At 42.3% G+C, this 12019-nt stretch overlaps 1 protein-coding gene across 2 annotated transcripts; it reads left to right on the forward strand.

The window, feature by feature from the left end:
• The first annotated feature begins 1491 nt into the window (after positions 1 to 1491).
• On the forward strand, positions 1492 to 12012 carry PEX10 (peroxisomal biogenesis factor 10). 2 transcript variants are annotated; one of them, XM_044996139.1, is made up of 6 exons: positions 1516 to 1734; positions 2496 to 2576; positions 3142 to 3530; positions 4081 to 4256; positions 5706 to 5841; positions 11137 to 12012. In XM_044996139.1, the coding sequence occupies exons 1-6, from the start codon at positions 1623 to 1625 to the stop codon at positions 11203 to 11205; spliced, it is 963 nt and encodes a 320-aa protein (XP_044852074.1). In that variant the 5' UTR covers positions 1516 to 1622; the 3' UTR covers positions 11206 to 12012. The 2 variants fall into 2 exon arrangements, with proteins under 2 accessions (XP_044852075.1, XP_044852074.1); XM_044996140.1 differs by lacking the exon at positions 11137 to 12012 and having other exon boundaries at positions 1492 to 1734; positions 4081 to 4278; positions 5706 to 5842.
• Positions 12013 to 12019: the final 7 nt, after the last annotated feature.

The following is a 12019-nucleotide window of genomic DNA, read 5'->3' on the forward strand; positions in this document are numbered from 1 at the left end:
CCAGGAATAAAAATAGTCAGCAAATACTGAGTTTAATTTAAATATTTGTTCAGGAAAAAAAAATTTCAACAAAAAAGTTCCTGTTTGCTGGCCAGCCCTAGCCATGCAAAAATTCTACCCCATCTGGGGGCATTGCTCCTACCTACACTTTCAGTGTGGCCAACTCTTGCAATTTTATTACAAGTCTTGAGATAGTCCGTGTTTTTTTTAATAAAGCCCTAGGTCCTGGAATCAGGAGTGTGTGTGAGATTTTTAAAGGTAATAAGCATCTACCCCTCATGGGTTAGGTTCCAATTTTGGCATGAAAGTCAGTGCTCACAGGAATCATAAATTTGAATAAAGTCCATGACAAGCCCAACTCACACTTGCCCTGTGTCAGTAGCTCCTATCCCTCAGGGCTGGGCCTGGCTCCCCACTCCAGGTGTCATAACCTGGAACATGTCATTGCAGCACCACTCAGATTTGACCCATCCACCCCTCCGTAGATTGAGACACAGTAGCAGATCCCAAACCTAAGTAGGGTTGCAACCATGTGCCCCAGGTTACAACCCCCAGAATGGGGAGTCAGGGCAGGAGCTGCTACTGCCGGGTGAACTCAGTTTCTAATACCCCCAACCTTCTGTGATTCATCATTTCCCCCCACATCTGTCATGAAATTTACTAAAAACTTCCATGTCAAATTCATAGCCTTATTCATGGTTGCCTGGAAAAGCTTTAAAACCTAAAGAAAGCACCTTCTACTAGAGGCTGAGAAACTGGAAGGCAAGGGAAAAGAACCCAAAGTGTATTATTGAAAGAAATCTCATGATTTTTTTTTTTTTAGGGGGAAGGAGGCTAACCCATGTTTTTTTAACACTTTAAGTTGGCATAATTGGGCTTCTGCCACAGCTAAATTGCTCCCTGCTGAAAGGGTCCAGACACCACATGTTAATAAAGAATAATAAATAAAATAATAATAAATAATAATAATAATAATAATAATATCTAGCTCTTCTATAGCACTTTCCATCAGTTGCTCTCTAAGTGTTTTACAAAGGAGGACAGTACCATTACCCCCATTTTACAGAAGGGGGAACTGAGGCATGGGGAAGGGAAGGGAGTTGCCCAAGGTCACCCGGCAGGCCAGTGGCAGGGCTGGGAAGAAGACGCCAGGTCCCAGTCCAGTGCTCCATCCACTAGGTCTTGCTCCCTCCTTACCACGGGCCCATCCTGAACGGGGTGCGGGTGCCTTGGCGTCTCTGCGACGCAGCCCAGGGGATGGGCAGGGTGGGCAATGCCAGGGGACATCGCCATGGCAACACCCCCAGGGCACTGCCATAGAGCTCTGGCGGGAAGAGGCAGGGGGGCCGCCGTGAGGAATTGTGGGTACTGAGTGCGGTATTGGTTGCGGTAGCACTGAGGCCCTAGGCCTGCTCTGCCCCTTTAAGGGGCTCTCGCTCCTCCCATCTTGGAGGCGCTGTGATGACGCACAACGCTTGCGCCTCGCGAAGCCAGCATATTACGTCAACCTAGGCGTATTACGTATATCTTAGTGGCCTACGTTATCTTGGGGACGGTACGTACAGCGGACGGTGCCCGAGAGAGGGAACGTTTCCTCCCGCCCCCCACCTCCGGCGCTCGGGATGCCGCTGGCTCCGGCTGGGCCCGCGCACCTGGTGCGCTGCGGGCAGAAGGATGAGCTGTACCGGAGCGGCTTGCGGAGCGGGGCTGGGGCAGCGCTGCACGGACTGGCGGGTGAGGGGCTAGGACTAGGCGGGGGGGAAGAGAAAAGGGTGGGGGCTCGCGTGGGGCGGGGGGGGAGAGAGAAGGGTGGGGGTTCGCGTGGGAGGGGAAGAGAGAAGGGAGGGGGCTCGCGGGGGGGAGAGAGGAGGGAGGGGGCTCGCGTGGGGAGGGGAGGGAGAGAGGAGGGAGGGAGCTCGCGTGGGGCGGGGGGGAAGAGAGAAGGGAGGGGGGCTCGCGGGGGGGAGGGAGGGGGGTGGGGGCTTGCGTGGGGAGGGGGAGGAAAGAGAGAAGGGAGGGGGGCTGGTCCCACTGCACAGTGCAGTTCCGGAGCGGTACCTGTTTGTTTTCTCCCCCTACCCCAGGTAGGTTCATTGTCAGCTTTCAAAGTTTGAGGCCTAGCCAACACCAGCTAGTCCATGGCTCCCCTTAGCCCTAACAGTCACTGTAAGAGGCTGAGAGCTTTACTCATGGGTTTATTAAAAGTACTCCTGGCAAGTGGAATCTTGCTCATTGAAAAAGGTCATATTCTTGTGTTACTGCCCAGCTGTTCAGGTTATTAAACCTAAAAACGAAACAAACTCCTCTCTTACCTTACCTCTCTTACCTTATACCTCCCTTCCTCGCCTTTTGCCATGTCTCCTAGTTTGGATAACGAAAATGGAGTAGTCTGGTGCACAGTGCCGCAAAGTTTGGACAATAATCACTGCTGGGGAGTGTTTTAAATCCAAACTGGTTTTGGAATAAATTTTATGTTGTTAATCTTATCTTTTTAGGTACTAAGAAATGGTTGGAATGGAGGAAAGAGATTGAACTTCTTTCTGATGTAGCATACTTCAGCCTCACCACTTTGTCTGGTAGTGTTCATAAAGTTTAGCCATTTATTTGACATGGTTTGGGGGGAAGGTTGAGGGTATGTTTCTGGTGTCTGTGATTTATTTGTTGGTTGAGTTAATTACCTGCTTACAAATATGTAATGCTTCTGGGTTGCTGTCAGTATTGTAAATATAAAGGGGGGGGTCCTAGAAGTTTGGTTATTTTTATAGATGCCTCTTTTTGTTAAATGTAAATACAGTGTTAAATATTTGGTTTAAGATATAGCATTTATGTAAAATCCATGTGAAACAACCTATCGTTTACCATCTTGTTCCCACTAGCACTATTGGAAGAGTGCTTTCTGAAAACAGGGCCTGTACCATGAAGAATTATGCATTATGGTAGTAAGCTTGGTGTTTGAGTAATTGCAGGATCGGGCCCATAAAAGATTTACAGTTTAAACATCATAATCACATCATTTGGAACTGAAATTTAAGCCACTTTTGGCGCTCCTAAACATGGCATCTTTTTAAACAGAGCATGTCAATAATGGAAATAAGAATGCCATCTTACCCATCTTCTGCTTTTGTCCATGTTATCTTTCAGGTTATCAAACTCTTGGTGAAGAATATGTTAATATTGTCCAAGTTGATTCTTCCAAGAAGAGAATCCCTTCTCTGCTTCGACGAGCCATTTTGATTTCTCTTCATACTGTTTTGCCTTATTTGTTGGACAAAGGATTAATCCATCTGGAACATGAGTTGCAGACTGGATCTAGAACCTTGCAGAGCAATGGTCTATGCGGCAGGACTTTGGTACGAAGCTGGGTGCAGAAACAAGTTGGCAGGCTGACAGAACAGCAGAAGAAAACCCTTTTACAAACTGTGTATGTCCTCAAGCAATGCATCCCCCTGCTCCGTAGGCTGCATCTGGCAGTGTTTTATATAAATGGCCTCTTCTATCACATCTCTAAAAGGATCACTGGAATATCTTATGTACGTTAAAGAATTAATTGATTTGAAGACACTTTTCTTAACGTAATGTAGTATTTTGGCTTCAGCAACAGTATTGAATGTAAAAGGGATATAGAATTGGGCAGTGCCTAATAGTTTGAGTTTTCAATAATTAATGAGAGAGGGTCATGTTCCCCCCCCCCCTTCCTTTTATTGGTCACTGCTAACAAATCTAGATTAATTATAGACCAGTTTGGGTCCGAATGTAATTCTAGAAAACAAGTGAATCTAGCCAAAACTATATTTGGGGCACATGCATTCACTGCTAGTATGTGTGGAAGCATTGGTAACTAACTGGTGTGACTCTCTTATATGGGAAGTCTGATATGTACGGTCTTAAGTTCTCATTTTTAACTGCCTTTTTCAAGCTAGTGGCTTAATGTAATGTAAAACAGTGTTGTCTTTAGGAAGACGATTATGGGAGGAGGTGGTCAAAACTGAGGTACTAGCAGATCCATGGTGAGGCTCATTAATGAAAATATGACCTTTTGGATGGTAATTTAGTTTCTCTTTTCCTGTCTGAACTATGCAGCTTCGTGTTCCAGGATTGCCTGGAGATGACCAAAGCATTCGATCAAATTACAAGCTTCTTGGGATAGTTTCACTGCTGCATCTTGTACTAACAGTCAGTGTTCAGATATACAGCTTCCAACAAAGGCAGAGGGCAAGGCAGGAGTGGAAACTACACCGCAACCTCTCATATCCAAAGTATGATGATCCTAACTTGCTGGTAAGGGGGTGGAAGCAAGAATAATTGTTGGGGAATTTTATCTGTAACTAATGGGAAATTCTGGGGTGGAGCTCCAATCACAGCTAAGCACCAAGCTAACATAAATACTATAGGGTAGGTGGAAGGAATTCTTCAGATGCTATGTAGAGATCTGCTATACCGTTTCTATCCCTAATGAGAATGTGTTCAATTACAGTAGCCAGATAGGACACCATTGTGCTAGGTACTGTGCAAACACATATGACGGATTGCCCCAGCTCCCAAAAAGTTTGTAATATTGTAACTTAATGTGAATAAAAAAGTTGTTGGTCTCAGCTCTCCTCCTACTGGCAAAATGTATCAGGTTATGTCTATACTGCATTTTAAAACCTGTGGCAGAAAGGCTCAGAGCCCATGGCTCCAGCCTGGCTCCAGCTACAGTGCTCTGCAGCCCCACCCCTTCAGCTTCAGAGCCCAAATTCTAGCCCAGGCCAGAATGTCTGCACAGCTGTTCTTTGGCTGCAGAGTCAGGCTGAGATACTTACTGCTACTGGTTTTAAAGCCCAGTGTAGATTTAACCACAGGACCATCCCCCCCCCCCCACACAATTGGCTTTAATTGTCGAAAATCTCATCCGACACCAGGGATTAACATAAGAAAGTCCGTACCGGGTCAGACCCAAAGGTCCATCTAGCCCAGTATCTGTTTACCGACAGTGGCCAATGCCAGGTGCCCCAGAGGGAGTGAATCTAACAGGCAATGATCAAGTGATCTCTCTCCTGCCATCATTAAATGGGTTATGACTGAACTATTCTCTCCTCCCACCAGAGGGGATCTTTTCAGGGCAGGATTGAGGCATACTTACAGCACAGGCAGCCGTGTATCAACACTTCCACCTCACTGGCCTTTCCACATGACCCTTAGTGTCAGGCCCTGGACTCATGTAGGGCAACCACTAGCAGCCTGTGTCATGTTGTCCCTCTTTCTCCACTCTCACTCACCTGTGCAGTGTCTGAGCTATTTTAGGTGCTGCTGTACATTTTTTTTTCCAATGTGTGACTAAAAAGGGTGTTTTCAAAATTGCATCTGTCACTTTTCTCAAACTTCAATTTTAGCAGATAATTCCCTTTTTCATAGACTATTTAAGTTATCAAAACTTCATAATCGGATAAGAAAAATGTTGCCTTGACACTAGTGCTCCTGTTCCTTGTCCCCTTCACTAGAAGCATAGCATGAATTATGGTCCAGGTTGTCTTGGGCATCTCAGGCTGTGTTCCTCATTCCTCCATTCTATGTCAGTATCACTGACATTTCTGAAATGTTCTTAATGAGAGGAACGTGTATCACTCTTGAGCATAAGTGGATTTGTTTCTATACATTATATCAGTAAGGGTGTTTTACGTATTCTGTCAAACTAAAATGTAACTGTAAATTTATTATTCAATCAGAAATCAGACTGAGGAAAAATCTGTTGTATGCAGTTCCCGATGCACATTGTGCTTGGAAAAACGTAGGCATGCAACAGCCACTCCCTGTGGCCACCTGTTCTGTTGGGAATGCATCACAGAATGGTGTAACACCAAAGTAAGTGGGAAGAAGTTGGCTTTGAAAATGTGGAAGAACTATTGCATGATTCTTCTGGAATAATTTCCAGACTCAGTAGTAAACTAACCTTCCCTTGGTAGTTAAGAGACTCAAAATCCCTATCCACATTTTGGAGGGGCCTGTGCTTGCCAAGGTGACCAGTTGACTTAAGCTGTAAACAAATGTGAAAATGTTCTCTGCATTACAGTAATAAGGGAAACAGGACCTGAGTGGTGCTGTAAACAAATACACTCTGGCTACACAAACTCAGAAATGCTGTTGAACTTTATTGAAGTTGTGAACTTTGATAAATTATGGGATTAGTCATTATATACATCTGGAGATGTGGGTTCCAATCATTATTTAAGTGAACCAAGAAAATAAACTCAGTATTCTCCTGGAGCCCAGTGAGCGTTTATCCATATTAAACCACCATGTAAGTACAACCAGAAAAACCCAGGAGTGGTGTAGTGTACAGCTAACACCTCCATCCTGGACTCAGCCTGTTAACTTCTTCATGGTCCACAAAATTTTGTTCTACCTCTCCTACTTTTAATGACAAATAGTTGCATTTTGCTATAGATTAATTTTCTGTGCTGTGGCTTCTTTCAGGGATGGTGGTAAGCTTCTTCATGAAAAGCAAAGCTTCCAGTAAATGAATCATAGGGTGGTATTTACAAATTTAAAATGTCTTATTAAAACATTTGGAAAATAAACTTTGTTCTACAAGTGCTTCCAAGTTGATGAACGAGTCAATACACCAGTTAAGTCCATAGTAGCTTAAATAATGTGTTTTCTCATAGGGCTAGGGAAGTGCATTTATCCACAGGGCAGCTTGTCTCAGATTTTAGGGCATGTCTGCACTACAAGAGATACAGTGGCATAGCTGTACCACTGTAGTAGAAATGCTACAACAACAGAAGGGATTTTTCTATTGCTGCACCCTTGAGAGGCAGTAGCTAGGTTGATGAAAGAACTCTTCCATCAACTGAGCTGTCTACAGTGGCTCTTAAGTCAACCAGTGAAACTTCAGGTTTGAGCACTATAGAGAGCTAGGTTGATTTAGGTTTTAGATGTAGATCAGGCCTTAGTGTTAACTTCATAACACACGTCTGCTATCTATCTATCTTCTATGGAGAAGGGTCGGACCCTCCTGATCTTGTGAGTTAAACAGTATCTTTCCCAGGCTCCAAGAATAGTTTATAAACTATTACATGCTAGCCGTAGTCTGTTTTTAACCCTTTTCCAAACTGGAAAAGCTGTTTGGTGACTTTGTGTGGGTAACAGGTTGTGTGGTTTTGTTTTTTTTTGGTCCCACCATTGATGGATTTTGGCACATCACCCTGGCCCTTTGCTTTGTAAGGCTTTCAGGACAAGTGTTTGTGCTGAAATGAGTTTACAATAGGCCAATGCATGATCTGACCACACTACTTGGGCATCAGAATTTACTACATGCTGATACTAAATTCAGAGGATAGCCTGTGACCATTCTGAAAAGTGATATTCCTGAGTAGGGAACATTGTACATCATATTGGATGGGCCCTTTAGAAGAGCTATTAACCCAGATGTCATTTTCCTAACCAGTTATCCCTGTCTTATCAGAAGGGGAATACAATTATCTTCTACCCCCTATGTATGCACACTACAAGTAATGAGCTGCCAGAGCATCAGACCTGGTGGAAAATGCAGTGCTCAGCTAAGTTGATCATATAGGAAAGTATGCCTTTCAGCCCAGGTATTTGACTGAGCACTTCTTCCTTGAATAATCTGGGGTTAAGAGTGATCATTGTGTAAGAAGTGCCTCTAAATGCTAGCACTTCTGACTCAAAAAGCCAAATTCAGCCCAGCTGTAAGCAGGTGCCATCCATAGATACCACAGGAGCTGTACCTGCTTACAGTAGATGAAAGTTTAACCCTCAGTGTGATCAAGTATGGTATCATGAATCACATTTTGTACATTCCTTTTCAAACCTTATTAGACCCTTCTATGACTGTGCAGCATATATGACTGAGCAACTCCTGCAAAACAGAAAAATGGTAACTCATCTGTATCCCCCCCCTTTTCCTGCAACTGAGTTAGCTTTTACTGTACATCCAACACTTCACTACCTTCAAGACTAAGCTCTCCTGTTCACACTCAATAGCCTACTGGCAATTTCAGTATCATACACCTAGAGTCCAAAATGGAGAGTGAAACCCAAACACCAAAACTTGTTCAGAGGACTTCTACTTTTGCACCTTCAATCAGCTGTAAATACAAAGATCTAGATATCCACATACCTGATGGTAGGTGGCACATTAGAGGCCCTTTTAAATCAACAGGCAAAGACATGCTTTCTACAAGGCATACTATAGACTAGCATCTTTCCCTAGACAGCTTAGTGAGTAGTATTTCACACTGAAATAGGTCTAACAAATGCCTCGTTAAGTTTGAAGTCCATGTTACAACCTACTTTGAATCAAGTAAATAAATGTAAAGTATTTCTGATCAAATTTGTATATTACCAAATTTTTGGAAGTTAAGTGATTCTAGACTACTCTAGACTTGGTCAACTTCTCATCCCCTTACCCTCTTGACATCTTAACCAGGAAAGGGTAGAAGATAACTAAGCTTTTCTATCTTGAGAGCAAACACTATGCAAACTTCAGCACTTCCATGGATGCTTACATTAATTCTGCCATAGGTTGTTAATATGTCTTGGGTCTGCAAATGTTTCCCTTGTGCCAGCACTAATTGTGGTTTTAGTGTCTGAGCTCAGTAGCCTAGCAAAAGTGATAGCTATTGAGTAGTAAACATGAACTAAATAGTCTAGGCAAAGGAAAGTTCATGCAAGATGGCTCTCTCACACTGGCTATTAGCTAAGGATCGGTCTCTTTAAAATTTTGCAGCTTAGTGCATTACCAAGTATTTTCTTCTTTGAAATGGATGGCAAAAAAAAGAAAGTATGGCACTTGTAAGACAAGATCTGAGTGAAATCCAAAGGTGACAGATCTCAAGCAATAAGCTGCCCAGAATGTTCAGATGGTTCAAGCAGTCTGGCTAATATATGGCACATAACTTTCTCTGCTGGCCTTCTGAGTACATCACTGATTGGAAAACCAAAACATCGATGGCTCTACATTGTGAGATTCTGAATAAGTAAACTGGCATATAACACACTGAACAAAGTCTGGGTGTAAGTTACTTGAGAGCACTCTTTGAAGATTTAAGTGAATAAGATAGAAGTCTGAGTTCATGTACAGCTACAAATAAAATTATCTTGAACATCATGCTGTGAGGAAGGTATTTTAGTATATAGGAGGGAATTAGTTTGTAGTCAAGTGGACATTTCAAGTCTGGAGTTAGTGATCTTAGTCTTGGAGGTCAAGCCATAGTGTTGCAGTAGTAGCCTACTTGAGGGACTGCTTTTGATGGACTTCCCAGAGGGGGCCTGTCCTGCCCACAGGAGGAGGTTGATTCTAGCTTGTAGATGGCACAACAATTCTTCATCTTAAAGGGACAGGAATCTGGCCTAACACTGTAGGAACAGTCTGCCTCAGCGGGTGGCAGTACTCACATGCATGTAACCTCAGCTGACATCACTTAGGGCTGTTATAGAACCTGCAGGGTCACATGTTAGTGCTTTCTGTAGTTTTATATTGGAACACTCCATTTTCTTTCATCTTCACATGTGTGTACAGTAGCTTCTGTAAGTTTTTTGCCTCTGTAGTTTGCAACCATTTATATACAACTCTGCAGCAATTTGGTTTTTAAAAGCCCAAACTTGTAAAGTGGGGGTTCTCAAACTGAGGTTTGGGACCTCTCAGAGGGTTGGGTTGCAGGGTGATTACATGGGGGGTTGTAAGCTGTCAACCTCCACCCCAAACCCTGCTTTGCCTCCAGCATTTATAATGGTGTTAAATATATTTAAAAAAGTGTTTAATTTATTGGGGGGGGGTCGCACTCAGAGGCTTGCTATGTGAAAGGTCACCAGTACAAAAATTTGAGAGCCACTGCTGTAAAATAACTACATTTACATAGCAGCCAGTGCTTAAATAAAGTAGTGGGTAATTTAGGAATGCAAAAACCCTCAATGTTGCTATAAGAACTCTAACTTTTGCATTTTCTAACTCCTTTGTATTGCACATGTATACACTACTCCTAGTTGAGCTATATGCATTGTGGCTGAGTTAATGCAACTATTAGGATTCTCTAAGTAGCATTTCCTAACTTTATTTTGCTTTAATATTTTAGTAATAGCTTCTATTTGTCATCACTAGCAACTACATATTTACCTTGAGATCTGAAAGCTGCCTTTCATAGTAACTGAAATAATGGAGCAAATTTTTCTCTTCAGAATGAGTAAATTGCTTTCTAACTACCTGGGTCTCAGTGAACATTTTCCCATGCAATATTTTCTTTGCGAATAGCTGAATTAAGATCTCATTGCTCATGAAGCACCAGCAACCTGTTCAATATAACATTTCTCTCTCTCATGCTTGTGGGGCTAAAGAATGCAGATAAGTGATCTTGCCTCGCTGAGAACTAGAGACCTACACAAGCTAGCTGAACAGCCAAAAAAAGACACCACATGGTTTAACTTGTTGGAAAATACTGTTGTTTGGGTAATATATTGGGTCTTTCATTTGACATAGGAAAACCAGGGAAATCTATTTCATGTTATAGAAACAAAGGATCACTTCAGTCTTCTCTGCTATAGCTATGAGTCAGCTGGAGCACTTGTGTAAACCACGGGCCTCTCACCTAATCTAGGTGGTCTTCCCTTCCATATTGTACCAGAGAACCTTCATTTATCTCCCCTCTGAGAATTGTGTACATCTACCTTTAGCAGTGGCTTGACTTTGGTTTAAGTTCTCAGAAGGTGGCATTTAACACTAGTCACCCTTTTGAGCATTTTCATTTAATGTGACACTTACTGTCTGAACCAAGTAAGTTCTCCCGCATGTGTTCTTCCTTGTAGCAGTATCTGAAGAGGGTTTTATTGTCTACAGAGCTAGTAAAGGTTCACCTTGAGGGGCCATTGTAATGTACAGCTTGTTCATTAACCATGCATTATAAAGCTTAGTAAGGTCATTTCTTGTACTAAAACATTGTCATTTAAATTAGTGCAGTTAATTTGAATAGAGGACAGTGCTTTATACAGTTAACCTTGCCCTAAAAACTAGACAGAAGGAAAGATTAGTGTTTAGAATTAGGTAGGGCTACTCATTTCTTTGTCTAGATTCCGCCAATGTGCTAGTGTTTATTTTTTTTTGGCTTAACACTTTGGTAACTTAATTTTTCCCTTTTGTAGGCAGAGTGTCCATTATGCAGAGAGAAATTTCATCCTCAGAAACTGATCTATTTGCGGCATTATCGATAACTGTATGAAGACACTGCTGTTGCCCCGACAAGCCCCTGCCTCTATCTTTATCAGCCAGCAAAGCCATAATACAGTTTGGCTTAATCCACAAGCAAGACTTTATTTTGAGCCTAAATCTTTTTATAAAACTTAACTGTTTTATACAAGCAGTAAAAGGTGATGCTTCTCATTCCTGTTACAAAATAAACTTGAAGTACTTTGGTCTACTCCCTTCTCTTGTACCTCAGATCTTGACCTGCCATGTTAAACACTATTCCTAAAAATTGCTTAGAGCAAGTTCTCTAACCTTATTTATGCTGTTTGTCTGCATTTCACTTTGAACAATGAGGAGAATATTAGACTATTGCCCTTGCAGTTAGTTGCAAACACTGTAGGAGGACTTAAATCCAAACAACCTTGTGTGGCATGCTTTTAGTATTATGAAAGTTTTAGGATTAAGACTTACATATAAATGTTGGATCCTTGCTCCCTTCCTGTTCTCAAACTACAACAGTCCCTGCTGAAGCTTCAGGTGGAAATAGTATGCGTGCATATGCTTAGAGCAGAAGAAATTAGAGTTATGAGTAACTGCAGTGGAAATTCTCATAAGAAATATGAATCCTAACAGCACCATTCTATTTTTAGAGCATAATTTGGGTTAACGGTAAGCAACTTCTCTGCTTCAATTTAAACTCAAATTCCAATAGAGCGTGAGCACTCCTTGCACATGTAACTGCTGATGTAAATTGAACACTACAGTGAAAAGTGCTGAAGGTCAGGTTAATTTATGTACGACTTAATTTGTTGTTTCTCACTGCTACAGGAAAATACTGTC

Source organism: Mauremys mutica, chromosome 21, assembly GCF_020497125.1.
Source record: "Mauremys mutica isolate MM-2020 ecotype Southern chromosome 21, ASM2049712v1, whole genome shotgun sequence".
Classification (NCBI taxonomy): Eukaryota; Metazoa; Chordata; order Testudines; family Geoemydidae; genus Mauremys; species Mauremys mutica.

What these genes read in the sequence shown, in the direction of transcription:
- PEX10 (XM_044996139.1), top strand. Translation starts at nt 1,623, where the DNA reads ATGCCGCTGGCTCCGGCTGGGCCCGCGCACCTGGTGCGCTGCGGGCAG. An exon ending in AGCGCTGCACGGACTGGCGG is followed by an intron (nt 1,735 to 2,495) that starts GTGAGGGGCTAG and finishes TTATCTTTTTAG; the next exon opens with GTACTAAGAAATGGTTGGAA. An exon ending in CAGAATGGTGTAACACCAAA is followed by an intron (nt 5,842 to 11,136) that starts GTAAGTGGGAAG and finishes TCCCTTTTGTAG; the next exon opens with GCAGAGTGTCCATTATGCAG.